Source organism: Barbus barbus (assembly GCF_936440315.1).
Source record: "Barbus barbus genome assembly, chromosome: 12".
In the NCBI taxonomy this organism is placed as follows: Eukaryota; Metazoa; Chordata; class Actinopteri; order Cypriniformes; family Cyprinidae; genus Barbus; species Barbus barbus.
Window position 1 is genome coordinate 23,628,735 of NC_136740.1, and position 18,298 is coordinate 23,647,032.

General features: G+C 37.5%; 1 protein-coding gene across 2 annotated transcripts; it reads left to right on the forward strand.

Annotated features, from left to right (window-relative positions):
• The first annotated feature begins 375 nt into the window (after positions 1–375).
• LOC306878118 (pleckstrin homology domain-containing family O member 1-like) lies at positions 376–18,213 on the forward strand. Of its 2 annotated transcripts, none has more exons than XM_079430246.1 (6): positions 376–806; positions 1,981–2,127; positions 8,711–8,851; positions 11,341–11,445; positions 13,590–13,691; positions 14,577–18,213. In XM_079430246.1, the coding sequence occupies exons 1-6, from the start codon at positions 780–782 to the stop codon at positions 15,267–15,269; spliced, it is 1,215 nt and encodes a 404-aa protein (XP_079286372.1). In that variant the 5' UTR covers positions 376–779; the 3' UTR covers positions 15,270–18,213. The 2 variants fall into 2 exon arrangements, with proteins under 2 accessions (XP_079286372.1, XP_079286373.1); XM_079430247.1 differs by having other exon boundaries at positions 643–806; positions 1,990–2,127; positions 14,577–18,203.
• The last annotated feature ends 85 nt before the right edge of the window (positions 18,214–18,298 follow it).

Consider the following 18,298-nt stretch of genomic DNA (forward strand, 5'->3'; position numbering starts at 1 on the left):
CAGTCATATTAAAAAGTATGCGACTCATAAAACCAGTTCATTTACATTTTGAAATGATACTGCTAATGTCAATGAATTCTTCAAACCCTGGTAAATATTGCTGATTAATAAAAAGTATTTTTTTTACAATGCTGATGAACAGCATGTTCTTAGTGTAATTGTTTTTTTACATATATTAAATAATAACAACAATGCTACTGAATTATTATTATTATTAATTAATAATAATAATAATTATTATTATTATTAATAATAATAGCTAATAATATGGGAAATGTAAAATGAAAGCAAAATACTGCACATTCCTTTCAGTACAGCAAATCCCCCCTCTGTCTTTCCAGTGACATCATTGTGGTGTCCATAGGTGGAGCTGTGGAGGACAAAGAGAGGGACCACACAGCCTCAAGTTCTCCAGCTCACAGAACTCCACAAGAGACACACATGACGGCAAGAGATCAACCCATTTGACACGACGATGATGAGGATGATGGCACCAGCACAGACTCATCTGCTGCTCTAGAAAGCACATTTCTCAGATCTGTCTGCGTGACCACAAAGAAAAGCCATTGGATGATAATCTGCGCGGATCTGCAGGACACTGAATGGAAGTAAATAGACAAGAGGAGGCGTAAGATACAAACGGGGGAGCGCCTCATTCAACACCGAGATCTTCTTTTCGAGTCCACACCGGGATTTTGTTTCGTTGTAGACAACACATTGTGCACGAAAGGATCTGGATTTAGCGGCGGGAGAGTCGGGAAGCTCCGTTTTATTGAGCCATGAAGAAGAACAGTTCAACAAAGCGGGTAATACATCGAGTCAGTCCACTCTATTGTCAGTGAGGAGCGCCGCGAGCCTTTGTGCACTAGTATGAACACTGCAGCAAGTACACTTCAGTTTAATAAAACACTCTTTAACAATATTTTGCAATGCACCAATGCAGTACATTAATTATAATTATTTTATTTGAGCTGTAAATGTATGCTTCCTTTTTGGAAGTAGTTTAGACTAACATCACCAGGCTTAAAATAGTGAAAGGAATAATGTTGTTTTATATACGTTTATTAAATGTATACTATACATGTATTAAACAATTTAAAGTCAAGTAAGAACTGATTTAATTGCATAAAAAATAAACAGAACCCGATTGCTATAAGTTAACCAGAAGTCAGTTTCTAGAAAACGGAATAAGACTGCTGGCATATTAAACAGAAGTTTTACTATTCTTTTTAATTCTATAATAATTTAATATATGCATTTCCTAACAAATACGAATTATTAATAACCTACATCGAAAACATTAATTCTAAATTCCCAAAAGGAAACTCCCAAGGGAACGCATGGTTTGAAAAATGCTAGTTATCTTATGGGACTACAAACTGAATACTTAACATGCACTATTAATGAGTTGATTAAATTACTGTCCAAAATGACTAGAAAGCATAATATATGGCACTTCCAATATTTCCTGTCTAGACTAGCAGGCGAAAAATGGGCATGTTTCATATAGAATATACTGATTATATGCATAAATAGCTGAGGAAAAGTCTTTTTCTGAATAATGGATATTGCTTACTCTGTCTGTGAGATGAATGCAATAGAAATACATTTTTCTTGCTAGTATTGTGCATGTACACAGCCTTTTCTCATCACACACACGATCCCAGCTCGGGTAAAAGGTTGAGGAAACACTGGTGTGTGTATGTGCATGTGCTGTGTGAGAAAAGTGAGTAAGCGCCAGGAATGTGATATGATCTACATGACAATGACATGGTCTTTAAGAAAGTCTCTCCCTCTCTAGAGACTATGATTGTGTCTCAAAACCTAGTGAACTGCCTTCTTAGACAGCATAATGTGCATCATAGACCTGCAAAGGCCTAGAAATGCTGTTTAGGCTTTGAAATGCAGACAATTTGATCAACACCAACTGGAAACCTTAAGTCTCACTGGCATATCACTAATTTCTCTCTGTAAACACAGGGCCCTCAGGACGCCAATCAACAGCCCATGCAGCCCGACAAAACTGGCTGGATTCGCAAGTTCTGTGGCAAAGGAATTTTCAGGGAAATTTGGAAAAACAGATTTGTTATACTGAAAGGAGACCAACTCTACATTTCTGAAAAAGAGGTTAGTTTTGGAAAACCCCCCTTTTTTTTCTCTTAATGCATTTCTTCACATCATCATCATTATTTGATTGATGAGATGCTAATTGTATAACATGCTTCCAATTTATTTAGTACTGCTTTCGGTGTGAGAAAGAAAGAAATCTGCTCCAGTTGCTTAAAGGCATAAATGGGTTACATGACATGTCCTCATCTCTGAAAACCATAACAAAACAAAAAAAAATACAAAAATACAATCCACACTGCAATATAAGAATACACTTCCAATGCATATAAATGTATTAAAATTCAGGAGACACATAGAAACCCATCACTCAAACTAAACTGTCACTTTTCCAATTCAGCCTATGCAGTCCATGGTAATAATAGTTAATGTGAGTGTTTTCTGATTACTGATTACATAACTGTCATGTGTATAATTGGTCAGTGACAATTCATGTTAAAACTAGAGATTCAGGCATATTTTCTTAATATTAAAAAATAATATACAAAAAAGAACAACCAAAAAACATCAACCAAGTCAAACAGCATTAGGTTTATCTTATGCATAACATATGCAAAGGGAAAACATAATTATTACAGGAGCACTTATGGGTTTTGAAAGTAAATGAGTAAATCATGACAGCCAAAAATAAAAACTCTGTCACCATTTACTCATATCATGCCTTTCAAAACCCATATGACTTTCTTTGTTCATTGGAAAGGAGACGTTTAGGAGAATGAGATAACAAGATGGTAACCAGGGCCTGTCAATCTCCAAAAAAGACCAACAAAAAGCTTCATAAAACATTATAAAAGTAGTCTATACAACTCATTCTTCTTCTTCATTGTATTCATTGTAAAAAAAACAAAAAAAAAAACAGCAGTTTGGACTGTCTATACTAAAAACTCCAGATTTCGAAAGACACTATCCCTTTAATATTTTGCTTTGGTCAGGTCAGGCTCACTGTGGTACACAGAGCTGCGTCTTAGAGTGGTAACACCTTTATGCAATTGCAGACATTGTTCTGGAATTTGAGTCGGATGTGCTGAAAGGCCAAACATGGTGAGATAAACATGTAAACATTCACTTGGCCGACTGTCATTTCCAAGTCCAATGCACCACATACTGTCAGCGTGTGCCTGACATTGTGCCTGGATGAAGTGTAGGTTTAAAGAGAGGTTTAACAAGTTCAGCAAGCACGAAGTAATAGGAAAATAAAGGGCCTTTATTCAGGAGCGGGGCTGATTTACTGCAGTGTGGGAGGACGAAGGGAAGGAAAGCAGGATTGAGGTTGAGTCATGGTCACGCAGAAGACTGTTTGCTGTGCTCAGCATCAGATCAAACAATGCCGAGGCAGCATATGGGCTCTGGTTCACAGCTCAGAGGGAGGATTGACCCTTTTAGTGCTTAACAGACTGAGGTTTCATCATGCTGTCGTCTAGATGTTTCTCTCCAGCTGTCTAGATAGACAACAGATTTTAATGATCTGATGCTGTTGTTTTGGTATCATGTTTCCTAACAGATAAATACCAAAATGATCCTCATATTTATATGTTGGTCTGAAGATCCAGGCTTGAGGAGTTAAATTTAGTTCCAAAACATATATACCATCAGGTATCTGGGCTTATACTATAAATTTTGTTTTTTAGAATTTTTATTCAGTCCCCCAAGAGTTAAAGGGACAGTTCACTCAAAAATGAAAACAGTCATCTTTTACTCACCCTGATATTGTTCCAAACGCACATGACTTCTTTCTGCAGAAACACAAACGGAGAATATTTGAAAAATTTTGATGATAGCACTTTCAATCAATTTGAAAATTATGACTTTCAAGCTTCAAAAGTACCATAAAAATATTAAATGTAGACAACTTTCAAAAATGTACCATGATAACTGTAGTTTTTGCCAAAAATACCATAGTTAGCTACAGCAAAATTACTATAATATTACTGCTGGTCTCAACAAACCGGCAGAAAGAGTCTAAAAGTGCCCATATTAATGCCTACCGCCTTCTTTTTTTTTTTTTTTTTGTAATACTTGCCTGTGAAAAAACAGCTTCCATGCCAGGCAGATGTAGGTGGTTACATCAACAAAGAGATGTCTGTTGTTTCACTGGAGGATTTATGAATTATGAAAAAACATGTTGAACACATGCTGAATTGGTCACAAAAGATCAAACCTGCATTTAGAAAATTAGCATTTAATGCTGACTTTAATGGCCAAATAAGTTTTCTGCATAATGCTCAGGCCCCTCTTTTAATGTACATTTATTTATTTGCACATTTTATCATCTACCAGGTATAAATTGCTTTAAGAAGTATAATCACACCTCTCTTCAACAAACTCAACAAAAATGTGAGGTATCTGCAGGGTTAAGGGCTTAAGAATGAGCAATGGTAACAGCAAGCACCACTGGCCGCTTATTGTACGTGATTCTGCTTAAATCAAATTGACATATTTGAGTCAGATGATGGTAGATTGAAGGGTGGCAGTAAACTTAGATTGTGTCCTGCAAAACTCTTCCAGAACAGCTCACAGGAGCAGATGTCACGCGAGTGTTGTTCAGGGTCAGATTCCTGGCCGCTGATGTGGCAGATGTAGGGAAAGTCCACAGATAGTATGAGAGCTTTTTCCCACTCACCCAGGACTGTCTTCACATTCGCACACTTATTCTGGTACATTTCTCTCTCCCAATCTAAACTTTAATCAGGTGTAATTTCCTGTCTTTGCTTGTTCCGCTTACACTAAATGGCATCTACCAGAACTTAAACATGGAAGTAGAAGACAAGAGCTGTCTGTTTGTCTTCTTGCCTTCTCAAGTCCAAATAAGGAAGCTGTGGTCTACATCTATTTTGAAAGTATGTTATATTGCTCTTCTGCTTTTTGGAGTCATATGCAGATGGTAGACATGGGTGTAATGGCCACAACTTGTTCCTCTTTACGATGTTCTTTTCCCCTTTGCTCATCTGGTTTGCCTAAAATGATGCCACTTCATTGTATACATTATATGTACAAATAGGCTACTCAAGGAAAAATGTGTGAATTTTTCTTTTTACAACTGCTAGCATCGATCTCTAGGGTGATGGGGTGCAGTCGTCCAGCGACATTTACACAAGTAGAGTCGCAAATGAAATCGACGGATGAATCATTTCACACGTCAGGGCCTGGCACAGCTCTGACTCGCTTGCTGGAAAGCGAGATCAGCGGAGGTTGGCGTGCCCTGTATAGTCATCAAACCATTTCTTCTCCGTCTGGTTTCTTTAGGTGTTTTCTTCTTTTCTGCAAAGTATCCCATGGGATCTAGGTCACACTGTGTCAGATGATTATTACTGCAATTGCAAGTTGTTTCAAAGAATTTGAAAGGATGGCAGAGAAAAAAATCCTACAAGTTGCAGACTGGTTTTACTCTGGAACAGCAGTTTGCAAAATAGCATAAGGAAGTTCAAAATGAGAAGCTTGTTGGACTCAAATTATAAAGTGTACAGCAGTGGCTCTAAACTAAACAATATTTAGGAAAAAAATTATAATACAGCAAAATGGGCTTTTAAAGAGAGGAAAACGGTTCCCATATATTTAGTTGTTACTGTCAAAGGCCTTGCAGTTTTGTTGGATGTAGTTTGTGGTGATATGAATACATTTTTTGCAGAAAGTATGCAAACTGCGTTTGTACTTTGAACAGGACAATTCAAGGGTCACACCTGTTTGGAAACACGGTTTTCGATACCAAACACTGAATGTGTGAACACAGCCAAGTCTCAAGTCTAAGACAATATTAGACAATAAATTGTACTCCAGCATAGTTAGCATGCCGGTCTCTAAACACAAACTTGGACCGACTGAGTGTTTCGTCACAACTTGCAAAACTAGATGAAAAACCACTGTGCTAGAAGTCAGAGGAAACACCTTAAAACTGTCTTTGTTTGGTTTGTAACTGCTGAATTGCTGATGTCAACGTGTAGCTCGCCCTTCCTTCCCTCACCTGACCAAGGAAACATGCTGCATTTAACCCTAAGATCTCTCCTGCAGCATTGGTCGTACCATTCAGAGATTTCCACTTTGCAATGAATTTTTCATGTGTGGGCCGATGGGAGACATTGCTGAGGAATATTCATTTCAAATTCCTCTTCAGGGTATTTGTTTTTTCTGATACACCCTCTCAGCTGCAATGTTTTGTGACCCTAATGGACGTTTATGAAAGGTTAGACTGGTTAATGGAGAAAGTAAATATAAATTTGAATAGCGAAATTCCATTCAGACGGAACTTGACCGGTCCTTTGAAAGACAGTGAAACACGAAACGATGGCTGCTCATCTCTGAATGATCCACCTGGCCTCAGACTGAAACAAAAGGACACCTGAACAGGAAATTCTCTAAACTCCTGGCATGATGTCAAAAATAATGTTGACTCGTATAACACAGAGGACTGAGTAATGGCTGCTGACCCCAAACTTTTTAACAATAGTGTACAATGGAAGTGGAAATAAAAATTTAGAGCATTTAGGCTTTAACTTCTTTAGTATAAAAATTACATAATTTAAGAAGTAAAATTGTTACTCATCCACTTTCCCTGGATTCAGTTGATTTCCTTCCTACATTTTTTTCTTTGAATATCCTTGATCCTATACTAGCTAGCTATGCCTTCCTTACGCAAATGCATACCGATTGGGATGAGGTTGATTCTCGGGTAGCCGGTCAATGTCATCTGAATTGGATTCTGGCTCTGGAGGCTCAAACGTGTATGGCTGTATAAATCCAATTAAGCTACTAGAGGTAGCATCAGTAGCATCCATTCAGGTTGTAGCAGTATTTGACAATTGAGAGAGATGGCCACTTTCCCGCGAGTGGATGTGGTTTCAGTACCGACAGCGGACACGTCCCCAGCGTTTGAGAGCAGAAATTCCTTATTTTTCAAAGATTTTGTTAACTTATTTTAGTTATTTGCCGTTTTTTTCTTTTTAATCATTCCAATTTGGCTGGGTGATCAATAACACATTTTTGTTGTGTGACAAACTCAGAACACATATTTTAATATCGCTTTACAAGGACTTTAAATATAGATGATGCTCTTTATTTGCAGTTAAGACGAAAATTGGTTTGTTGCTCAAGCATCTGCCAGTTCTTATTTAAAGAAGCAGTTTAAAATGTTATGAAATCCAAATAAAGCATAAAGACATGGTGTCAGATTCATATACAACCACTTAATTAGACTGTGCCTTCTCAGTTTAAAGGAGCAAAGAGCATAACTACAAAAGTAGTAATGTAGTTCACATTCATTCATTGAATTTAACCACTAAAGTATTCTATATTCTTTACAGATTACAGATTACTTTGCCTGATTTGTCATCAGATATATACGGGTCATTTTACAAGTAATGCCGGTGAAATATCCAAAACTTTAATGTGGTATCACACACTTTTTTTTTAACTTCAGAGGATTTCTATACCGCACTTCTTTGCCTCATTTTCATTCACTATAGTGCATTATAAATCATAACAGCATACTTCAGTATTTTCTTGAATCTAGTTGTATTGAGGAGTTCTTAATGTCCGGTATTGAGTGCAAATACTGTGTACTGTGCCCCGACTGTCTTCTCCTGGAAAAAAGGATTGGATCAGATTGCTAGTTAATTGCTGCCTTTGTACTGCTGGAACAGTAGATGTACTATTGGTACAGCCATTCCCTGTCGTGACACCCCGTAGTGCACTGGGTGTGATGCCAATCTCTTAAGTACTGCATTGTAGAGCGGCTCTGTAGTACAGAACACAACCAGATGTGTGCTTGCGTGCATAGACAGTGTTTTTTGTCTTTAGTAGAGCGCTAATGGAAATTGATTGTGACTTAATGAGAACATTTGGCAGGTGATAACAAATCAGACCATGGTGTTCACTGGGAATCTGGGTTAAAAGGCTCTCTTCTTCCGTGTTTGGACCAATTATATTTTGGAGCTACGTTTTGAGGTCTCTCCTGGTTAAAAGTTAGTATCATTGGTAATTCAGATGCCCTTAACAATTGTGATCGCACCAACTACACACACTGACCTCAAACACACCATACACCTTTCAAATGCTGTGCTATTGTTTTTTTCCCTTTTAAAAAAATTCTGTACTCACTAGCCAGTAAAAATGTTCATTTTAAATGAGCTTTTGTTGGGAATAATTAAGAAAATTACATTTGTCTAATTTCTACATAGTCTACATAAATTGCACCACCACACATTCAGAGAAAGTATGTGTCTCATCAAGTGGAAACACAAACTCTGTAAATGTATCAATCCACCATTTATCATTCTGAATTCTGACAGATTTATATCACTGAAAATTAGCAGGGGGCTTTATATGTAAAATGTACTATTATAAATGATTATATTATAAAAGTACAAAAATATTATTATTAATGATTTTTAATAATCATAAAATATGGATGATTAATAATTAAATAAAAAAATAAACTATTATTAGTATTAATCTATATTTTAGTTAAACATTTTAAAACTACTAAAATCACCCCTTAAAGTTATTTAAGAACAAATACATAAATATTGAGATGTATGTAATCAAATAAATTTAAAGCACAATATTAAAACCAAATCTGTACTTTCTACAGGTCAAAGATGAGAAGAAAATCCATGAGGTGGTGGATCTCACCGACTACGAGAGGTCTGAAGAACTTCGCAAGGCCAAAAGCAGGAGCAAAAAGAATCACAGCAAGTTCACGCTTCTGCGTTCACGGCAGCCAGGCAACACGGTCAGTCTCTACAGGAAGTTGGGTTTCACAGCAGAGGATGATAGCTAGTGGCTTTATGTCTCAGTCAGCACTAGAACACTGCCGGGCTCCTTCATTAGTCAGTTTACAGTCATGCTGTGAGACTGTGATCACCTGTTGCACAACTCAGAGGTCTGTGTCTCTACATACATTCAAACATATTAGCGTAAAAGGAAAGTAAACAGGGATAAAAAGGGTGTTTTGACTGGTTATTCGTTCATACAGAAAGTATGCAAACTGCGTTTGTACTTTGAACAGGACAATTCAAGGGTCACACCTGTTTGGAAACACGGTTTTCGATACCAAACACTGAATGTGTGAACACAGCCAAGTCTCAAATATTAGACAATAAATTGTACTCCAGCATAGTTAGCACGCCGGTCTCTAAGCACAAACTTGGACCGACCTCTGCAGTCATCCTATCCATCCTGAGTAATTGGCTTTCAGTAAGAACGGCTCAGCTTATTGCTTTCACTAGCACACCACAGGCCGCCATGAATATCCTTCATCCTTTAGACTAACACAAATAGTACATCTTACCAGTTGTGTTAAGGCTCCTTGTTTCTTAAAGGCAAAGTATGTGATTTTTTTTATGTTATTCTGTCTAGATCTTTTTTTCTGTGTTTTTTCTGTTAATTCCATCTCCAATTAATGCAGAGACTATAAGTTATCTTTCTATCCATCCATCCTTAAACCTACAAACTTCTGAATCCTCCAAAAATTTTGATCTTCTGGCTCAACTAATTGTGTGAGTATGGGAGAATATGTAGAGAAACAAAAAATAAATTAATTTAATTAACATTTTTGCAATTCCGTTTGGTGGAAAATGAACCGTTTTACATATAATTTTATTGTCACCTCTCCTGAAATGCGTTTTTAATAAGTATCAGTCCTTTTAGAAGTCTGCATAAGTTATGTAGATTTAAAGCATTTTATGGTTGTCTAGACTCTTGTCTAGAACACATTTTTAGGATTTCTGACTAAACATTAGGGGTTACGTCTGACCAATCCTTTAAAATCCAGCACTGAGACAAGGAGTTAATCCCCAAGAAACAAACATGGAGGGTCTTAGGAAAATCCAGCAGCAAAACCCACAGAAACACAACACTACATGGTTAATAAGTCCCTCTGCCCCACATACAACAGCTGTTCCACATGCAGCTGAACACCCTAATACATGACCTCATGAAAATCATCTTTCTGCTCTTTTCTCTAGCCTGCTTCTTTTTGCACCTTTAAAAACAGACTTCACTAAGTACCTAATTTTCATTACTAAGGAATTCAAAAGCCTTACAGAAACCATCTTCTACAGTACATATTTATAGCATTATATTTGACCCCTTAGATCCACCTATGAAGCAAGTAAAGTTTTCTTCTGTTTTAAATAACATTTACTAAACTATTTTTTGCTGTTGTAAGAATTTCACCTAGCAACCAACCAAAACACTTAGCAACACACTTAAAACATTCTGAACACCTTAGAAATCACATAACAATGCACCGGAATATCTGGTTTTGCATCGGACAAGCACCACCAATGTAAAGAAATCTTGATTATATGATCAAAAATACAGTTAAAACAGTAATATTTTTACTTTTTCAAATAACTGTTTTCTATTTTAATATATTTTATAATGTAATTTATTCCTGTGATGGCAAAACTAAATTTTCAGTAGCCATTACTCCAGTTTTCTGTGTCACATGATCCTTCGGAAATCAGCAGAATTTGCTTCTCAGTAAGCATTTCTTATTATCAGTGTTGAAAACAGTTGTGCTGCTTGATATTTTTGTGGAAACTGTGAAACATTTTTTTCAGAATTCTTTGAAAAAACTGTATTTATTTGAAAAAGTAAACATTTGTTACATTATAAATGTATTTACGGTCACTTTTGATCAATTGAATGTATTTATGCTGAAACAAAAGTATTAATTTGTTTTAAAAATAAATCATTATGACCTCAAATAATAAAATAAAGACTGCAGCAATCAGACCGACAAGGTGTTTTTCTATTTCCCACGACATGTCCCTTTTAATGGTCAAAGTGATGTGTCAACAACAGTACAAATGCGTAGCATAGGGCGCATAGCAGTGTCTTATCTACACAGCTGCAGCATCAACAGAAGGGCCGCCTGTCACGGCTCCAGCAGACTGTGTTTGGAAGGCTTGCAGTGTTGTTGCCTAATATGGTGGTTTCTGCCTCATGCTGTTGCTGCATCAGCTGTCCATAGACAGCCATATGGCTGTACCTGCTCATTTATGCTTGGCTCACTACATGTTTGTGTCCGCCTAGCACAAGACTAAAGGAATTTTCACCACGTGTGTAGGCGTAAAATGAAAAGCCAGCAGGGTTCAGGGCATATTGGTCATACATCAAACTGTGTTTGCTCTATAACCTGCACTGTGCTTGGATAAATGATCTTTTCAATCAGCAGCACACTATATTAAAGTTTCTCTCATCTGCCACATGCAGGTCCCAAATCTGGTGTTTTTGGCTGTCAGTCCAGAAGAGAAGGAGTCATGGATCAATGCATTAAATGCAGCCATCACCAGGGCCAAGAATCGCATATTCGATGAGGTAAGCTAGACATTTCCATATCTTTGCATATACCAGTGCTGCTTGCTATTAATTATTTACAACCAGACTGCAAGTTAGCAATGCATTGACCAGGCAATCGTATTTTTGTACACTTCCATCAAGTAGGTTTCTGCGTAGGGTAGGATTTGGGATTTAAGCAACCATCCCAAACACTCTAGCATAGCAACATCTGAACACCGTAGGAATTACATAGCAATGCTCAGACAACCTCCCACAACACCCTAGCAGTGATTAGCATAGACAAGCACCACTCAAATTTCTTCAAAAAATGTGAAATCACAGATTGTCATTCACAGGTCCTTGGAGGAGCCACTTTTATGAAAACTTCTAATTGCAAAGTTTCCTGCCCTCTCATTCCCTGATCTTTTCACAGTTTGTTTGCGAAGGGATTTGCTCAATTTAAAAGCAGGTCTATAATCACGCTCGGCACACAGTGGGAGCAAATGAATCACATCCGCCAAAAATAGATGGCAGTCACGACTTTCAGCGTTAAAGCAGCCAGATCAGAGCCTATCTTCACCTTCAGTTTCCGATAATGAACAAGATTTAATCTGGCCTAAGATGTAGGCATCCTCCACATTTTCACATTTCATTCTTTGGGACTCTAAACATACACACAGGCATTTCAAGTAGGCTGACTACGACACAGCACCCACAGTGTACTAGATATTCATTTCAATAAACCAGAGAAACCATGTGCTTTCCTTTTCACATGCCAATGTTGTGTGATTCATACCCTAAATCTAGTTAAATAGGCGAGATCTCTCATACCTCTCAACAGGAGAGGAAACAGACGAGTCAGCACTCGATAACAGCCGGTTACGTTGTGAGATCTTCTATTGAAGCTTACTAGACTGTTGTTATAGCTATTCAGTATACCAATTTAAAAATGAGAGAATGGTACTACTATGTCACATTATTCCTTTTAGGGTTGTTACGATTTCATTTCAGTAGTTCATACAAATACTTGCAGTTTCATAATACTACGACAAAACCTAAAATGCAATTAAAAAACGTAGTCTTCAAATATGGAACAAATCATTAAATAAATATTGCTAATGAAGAAAGAACTAATAATGATAAAAGGGTCTTTTGCATATTTTTTTACAATGCTGGGTATTGATTCAAAGTCGATTCAATTCCACTAGAACTTAGTGAGGGAAGCACCATATTTCATTTCTGACAGGAATGAAAATGGGGCTGTGACGGATAGAAATACAGTATGTTCAATAGATTGTACTGTTGTTCAGCTGACGAAATGTCAGTCTTTTCAACAATAACTTTCAGTAGACAAGAACTCCACAAAGCTGTTTTGAAAGTTTCTGTTGACTAAGGTCTATCATTTGATTCTATTTGATTTTGATAGTGATTCAAGAGCAGTCGATCTTGGTATTTTAAGAATTTTCTGATCTGCATGGTTTGGTTTTGCAAATTATGGTTTGTCAGTGCACTGCTTATCTGTTGCCAAGCGCTGCTGCATGTTACAAGTATGAGAAATGTGTAGGCAGGTTTAGTGACTAGACACTGAAAATATGTATTCACTCACCACAAACACCACAATGCACAAATACACGTTTGTGTGAAACTCACCACCACAAGTAGGGTAGGGGTAGGGTACAGGAAGCAGTCACCAGTGTTGCTAGTTGGTTGGTATAGTGTTCCAAGGGTGATCTAGGTGCTTTCTTAGTGGGAGATCATTCCTGACTGTAGCACAAACAAAGCAATACACATAACATACAAAATTTTAATACTTAGAATTTTAAGATTAGGACAGATTGCTTCAATGAACACCATTAATAATTATATGTTAAAAGCTCAAGTCAAGTAAAACAAAATAAGAACAAAGAAAATCACTTGATTAGAACTTGATTTAGAACAAATTCTCAGATTATTCCCTTGTAAGACCTTTTTGCCCAGAACTCAACATCATCTGCTCTGCCGAACTGCTTGTGTCATTATTTGTACATCACATACAAATAATAAATGGACCCATTGACTGGTTGATCAATATACCAGCTCTCCTCCTGCAGGCTTGCGTGAGACATGCAGCTGCTGCTAGTTTCTATGTGACTGATTTGTTCAGTTGGGCTTCATTCCAGTGCTCCTTGTCCGACCCCTTTTAGGTGACGGTGGAAGAGGACAGCTTGTTGGCCCATCCAACGCGTGACAGAGCTAAGATACCCCACACTCGCCGTCTGCCCACCCGCGGGCACCTCATGGCTGTGGTAAGCAGTCCATTTGCTCTGAATGTCATTTCATTAAATATGAACGTCATTTTGGGAAAAGACTGGAATGATACATATGAAACAGTCCTTTAAGGTAACGAAGTGTGTAAAGTATCAGATTTTACTGAAAAAATACTTTCTCCTTCATACTTTTAGTTTTAGGACAATTTAGGGCCAAACAATAAGAATTTCGGCTTTCAAGGTCAGGCCAGTCCAGATTTCTACTTGCCCTGCCAACTTTCTCATTAGCCTATTTTCTTTAAAATAAGCAAAAACCTCTATTTTTTTACATATAAATTAAAATATACTAAATTAGGTTAGTATTTATAATGTTAAGTAATTAAAATGTCTAAATACTACATTTATTATAATACTATCAAATCATGTCAAATATACAGTATATTATTATAAATATTTTTTTATAATATATATATATATATATATATATATATATATATATAATCAAATGTAAATCACAGTAATAAATAAAAATGATAGATAAATTACTCAGAAAAGTCAAATAACATTCAAAAACACTTTTGCGGTAAGTTGATGGGATATATAGTAAAACATTAATAATCAGTTTGTAATTTTCAAACCTATTTTTTACTAATTCTACCAAGATCATCAATTTACAGTTGAAATTTTTGTTATCTTATCTATGTTGGTCAGATTTATAATTTTACATCTTTTACATCAAATTTTACATGTTGTAGAGCCCTGCTTTTAAAGAAAGGTATACTTGAGCTATTTAAGCAGTGTGGCACTACTATACACACCACCTTTAAATTTAATTTCAAATGTCATCACAATGAATAAAGCAGTTCGATTTTTGAACTTACCCTGCAGATAGTCTTAAATCTAAAATCTACCCATCTTTTTCAGGCTTCTACCACAAACTCGGATGGCATGCTGACACTTGACCTCATCCAGGAAGAAGATGTCCCCTCCACACAGGGTCAGGACTCTCGTGAGGATACCCTCGATAAAGCTGCTTCTCAGCGCACCCCAGATTCCCAGTGCTCCATCACGGACGCCTCGAAGCTCTCAACCTGTACCGAGACCCCTGGAAAGTCCCAGAGTCTGCCGCGGAAAAGCGAGAGCGCCTTCGACTGGTCGGACAACCACAGGACACCGCAGCTCCGCAAAAAAACGCCCACATCTGACAAGAACCGCTGCGCTTCCATGGATGAGATCCTGACACACTGTGAGACTCGCGCACTCCCTCACTGCTCGACTTCAGCACCCTTGCAGCCCATCAGCCAGCTCCAGGATCTCATCACCCAGAAGCTAGAAAGAACTCAAGAGTTGCTGACGGAGGTACGGGTGCAGGGCAAGGGGAAGGGCTCGCCAGCTCGGAAGAGCTCCAGTCCGGAGGGTCAGCGGATGGAGGCAGAGAGGCTTCTGGAGGAGGCGGCGTCCACTTGGGGACAGGCTCGTGACGTGCTGGAGGAAGTGAAAGAACTCAGAGCGTTGTACAAGCAGCTTGACTCTGCCTCTTCCGTCACACTCAGTCCTCCACAGAACGGCAAACTAAACAGCCCTCAACAAGCAAACCACTGGAAAAGCATGATGTGAGAACACAAAAGTCCTCCATAGCGTCATTTTTCAATTGACTCTTCCTGTTGACTGCTTTACTATCGCTGGAATCAACAAAAAAACAAATAACATGCGCTATAAGTGTATGTATGAATTGTTAAAGAGCAAATCTAGTTTCTTCCGCTCCCTAATATCAGCGTCTGGTGGTTTTACCAAACACAAGCTGTTGCGTTGTACCCTGCGGTATCAATTTTCACAGTGATGTCGACAGGGACAGTAAAAGCACAGAGTCATCGAGCACCCCATCAGGGTAAGACAGGGTGAGAAACACCAGACGGCGGTGATGTTGTTGCCATCATCACCAGCCTATCACAATGTGAATGTTTTCCTTCTGTTTCATAATACACTGGAGGAGCTTCATTTCGAAATGGTCACAAACCCCCAGGGTAATTTTTGTATGTAATAATAATAATGCCCAGCACACTTGCTCTGCTGTCAACACAAACCAAGCTCATAATAAGATGCAATCAGGGTGCAGCCAAAGGCGATTGGCGGGAACGATCATGGATAGCAGAGCGTGTTCCTTGTCCGGCGGCCCTCAATATCCCGTCAGATGGGCTCTAATTGTGAACAAAGCCATGAACATGAACACAGATGACGTCTGGTGCCAGTGTTGCTGTGGAAAGTCAGCTGCCATTAAAGACGAAACTCCATGCAGTAAAGGAAACTATTAATAATAATTACACATTTGCACTATGGAGAATGCTGTAAAACGAGAGTGACACTGGCAAGCTATCTTTTCAAACCTAAGAGGCAGAACAGACAATCTACTGTAGGTAGGGAAACATGGGTCGTGTAGCTCAAAATCAAAAGCTGCCTTAGTGTATTTTCAAAAGGGCACATGCAAACTGCATTTCAGACTCTTCAAAGACTCTGAATGCTTGTATATTTTAATTTCCCAAAATTTCGTCTACAAGTTGCCTGCACCTCAAGAGAAGCTTTTAAAGCAGGATTTTATTTTGCTTGCGATTTGCTTTGCTGGTTTTTTGTCTCTGGTGGTTTTTTGTCTCTGGGGAACTATGCAAGGTTGCATGGGTGAAACTCACGAAACTGGTCAAGAGTCATATTTCACCCCAAAATTTATTTTAGAAAAAGAAGAAATTGTGTTTTGCATGAAGCTTATTTGCAAAATTAATTTAGCAAGTAGTTTAATTTTATTTTTGTTCTTAATTTTTATGAAAATTAAGCACATTTCCCCACCCAGTTCTCATTACCGTAATTCATTTATTCTGATAATTCTTTGTTATTGTTATAATAAAAAAATCTGAATATAATAAATTACCAGTGCATAACTGGTGCATAAAAAAGAAAAAAATATCTAATTCATTTTCTTTATGCAATATATAATTTCTACGTTTTTTTTTTTCTTAATTTGGGTGTAAAATGTGACCCAGACAGGTTTAGTGAGATTCCTCCACATATAAGCTTCAAATAATCCACAGGTATCAGGATTAGTATGGTATTGCGTTAAACGACCAAAGGGTATGTCTTGCCAGTATAAATCACCTTGTTTTACAGTTAGTAGCTAAATAATGTGTTTGCACAATTCTATGGGTACAGGTCAGCCTGTTCTGTTATGAAGACTTGATTATAAACAGTGTTATATTTTTTGTACATTTTATTGTAAAGTGCTTTTTTGTAGAGAGAGACTTTGAGGAGAGTTTTTGCTTTTTAAACGTTTGACTTAGAAAACCACTTCCCTTGAAACGCAACTCAACCGGACATTCCTTGCTTCTGGAATCTTGTCATAAAAAAACTGTAAATTTCTGCTTCCAAAGGTAATAAAGCACAAAGCCTATGGCAGTCCTTAGCTTTTTAAAAAAATATTAGTATAGCTAAATAATTGCTTTTATTCACTACACCACACATTTTTAGTTCTATTCTTATGTTATCGCCACACAGATGCCAAAGGTTTTCTGTACCTCATACAACTCTTATCTCAAACAGAGCAATGTTTTGTGATCTTTTCAGGTTTAATCAGATGAACTGGTTTTGTTTGGTTAGCTGACTGTGTTATGATCTGATTTTTCTGACAGTGCCAGCCGAAGGTGAATCTAATTACTCGAGCATCTGTCAGGTAGCCAGGATCATATTAGGGTCATATCAGATTACATCAAAACCAATCCTGATATCTTTCCTATCGCACAGGTCCTATCACATAGAAAAACAGAAACAGAGCCAAATTACTCCTGTACTTTGATAGTCATACATTAATCATTTATGATACGTTTACTTTAAGTTGACACCATAAACAATGTGACTTCTTAGAGCTGATGGTTCCTTCATGCTTTTTTGAACTATTTATGTATGCCATAAGATTGTTCACCTGTTGTCGCTATTTTTCAGAACTTCTGCAGACCTTTGATAAAATGTGAATGAAGAGGAAAGTCTCTCATTTGGCTCTTGACTGTGTTATTGTGGTCAGACTAGTAATTTTGCATAGGGATGTTGTATTTGTGAGCTAGTGCGTCAATGCTAGACTGCCACTGGAAAAAAAGTCTTATGCAATCAGAAAGGAACAAACTATCGATTTTGCCTACTTCAAATAACAGAGTCTGGCTATTTTAAGGTTCATGTTAAAAACATGCACATTAATACAGAAGAAAACCTGAATGTTTTTGGAATTTCCGATTCCATTATCCTCACAAACCCACAATCTCTCAGATGGACAGTTAGTTACAAGCTGCTGGTAAACAACTCAAATGTCTTTTCTGCTCTTGCTAATCACATTTTTATGGACAATTGTAAATCTCTATGTACATTATTTCACATTTCTGTAGCTAATTGTAAATGGGGGTCAGTTTGCAATGTGGAGAGCAGAACTCTGTCAATGGGTGTTTGTAAGCTCAGGACTGGCTAATCTCTGATGTACTTGAGACACAACCACTTGTGCAATTAAAATGATCCTCATTCAACATCCCTGAATTCTGAGTGTTCATATCTCAAATTTCTTAAATTATCAAATTTCACTAAACATATTTAAAAAACATGAACCAAATTTGTTTATC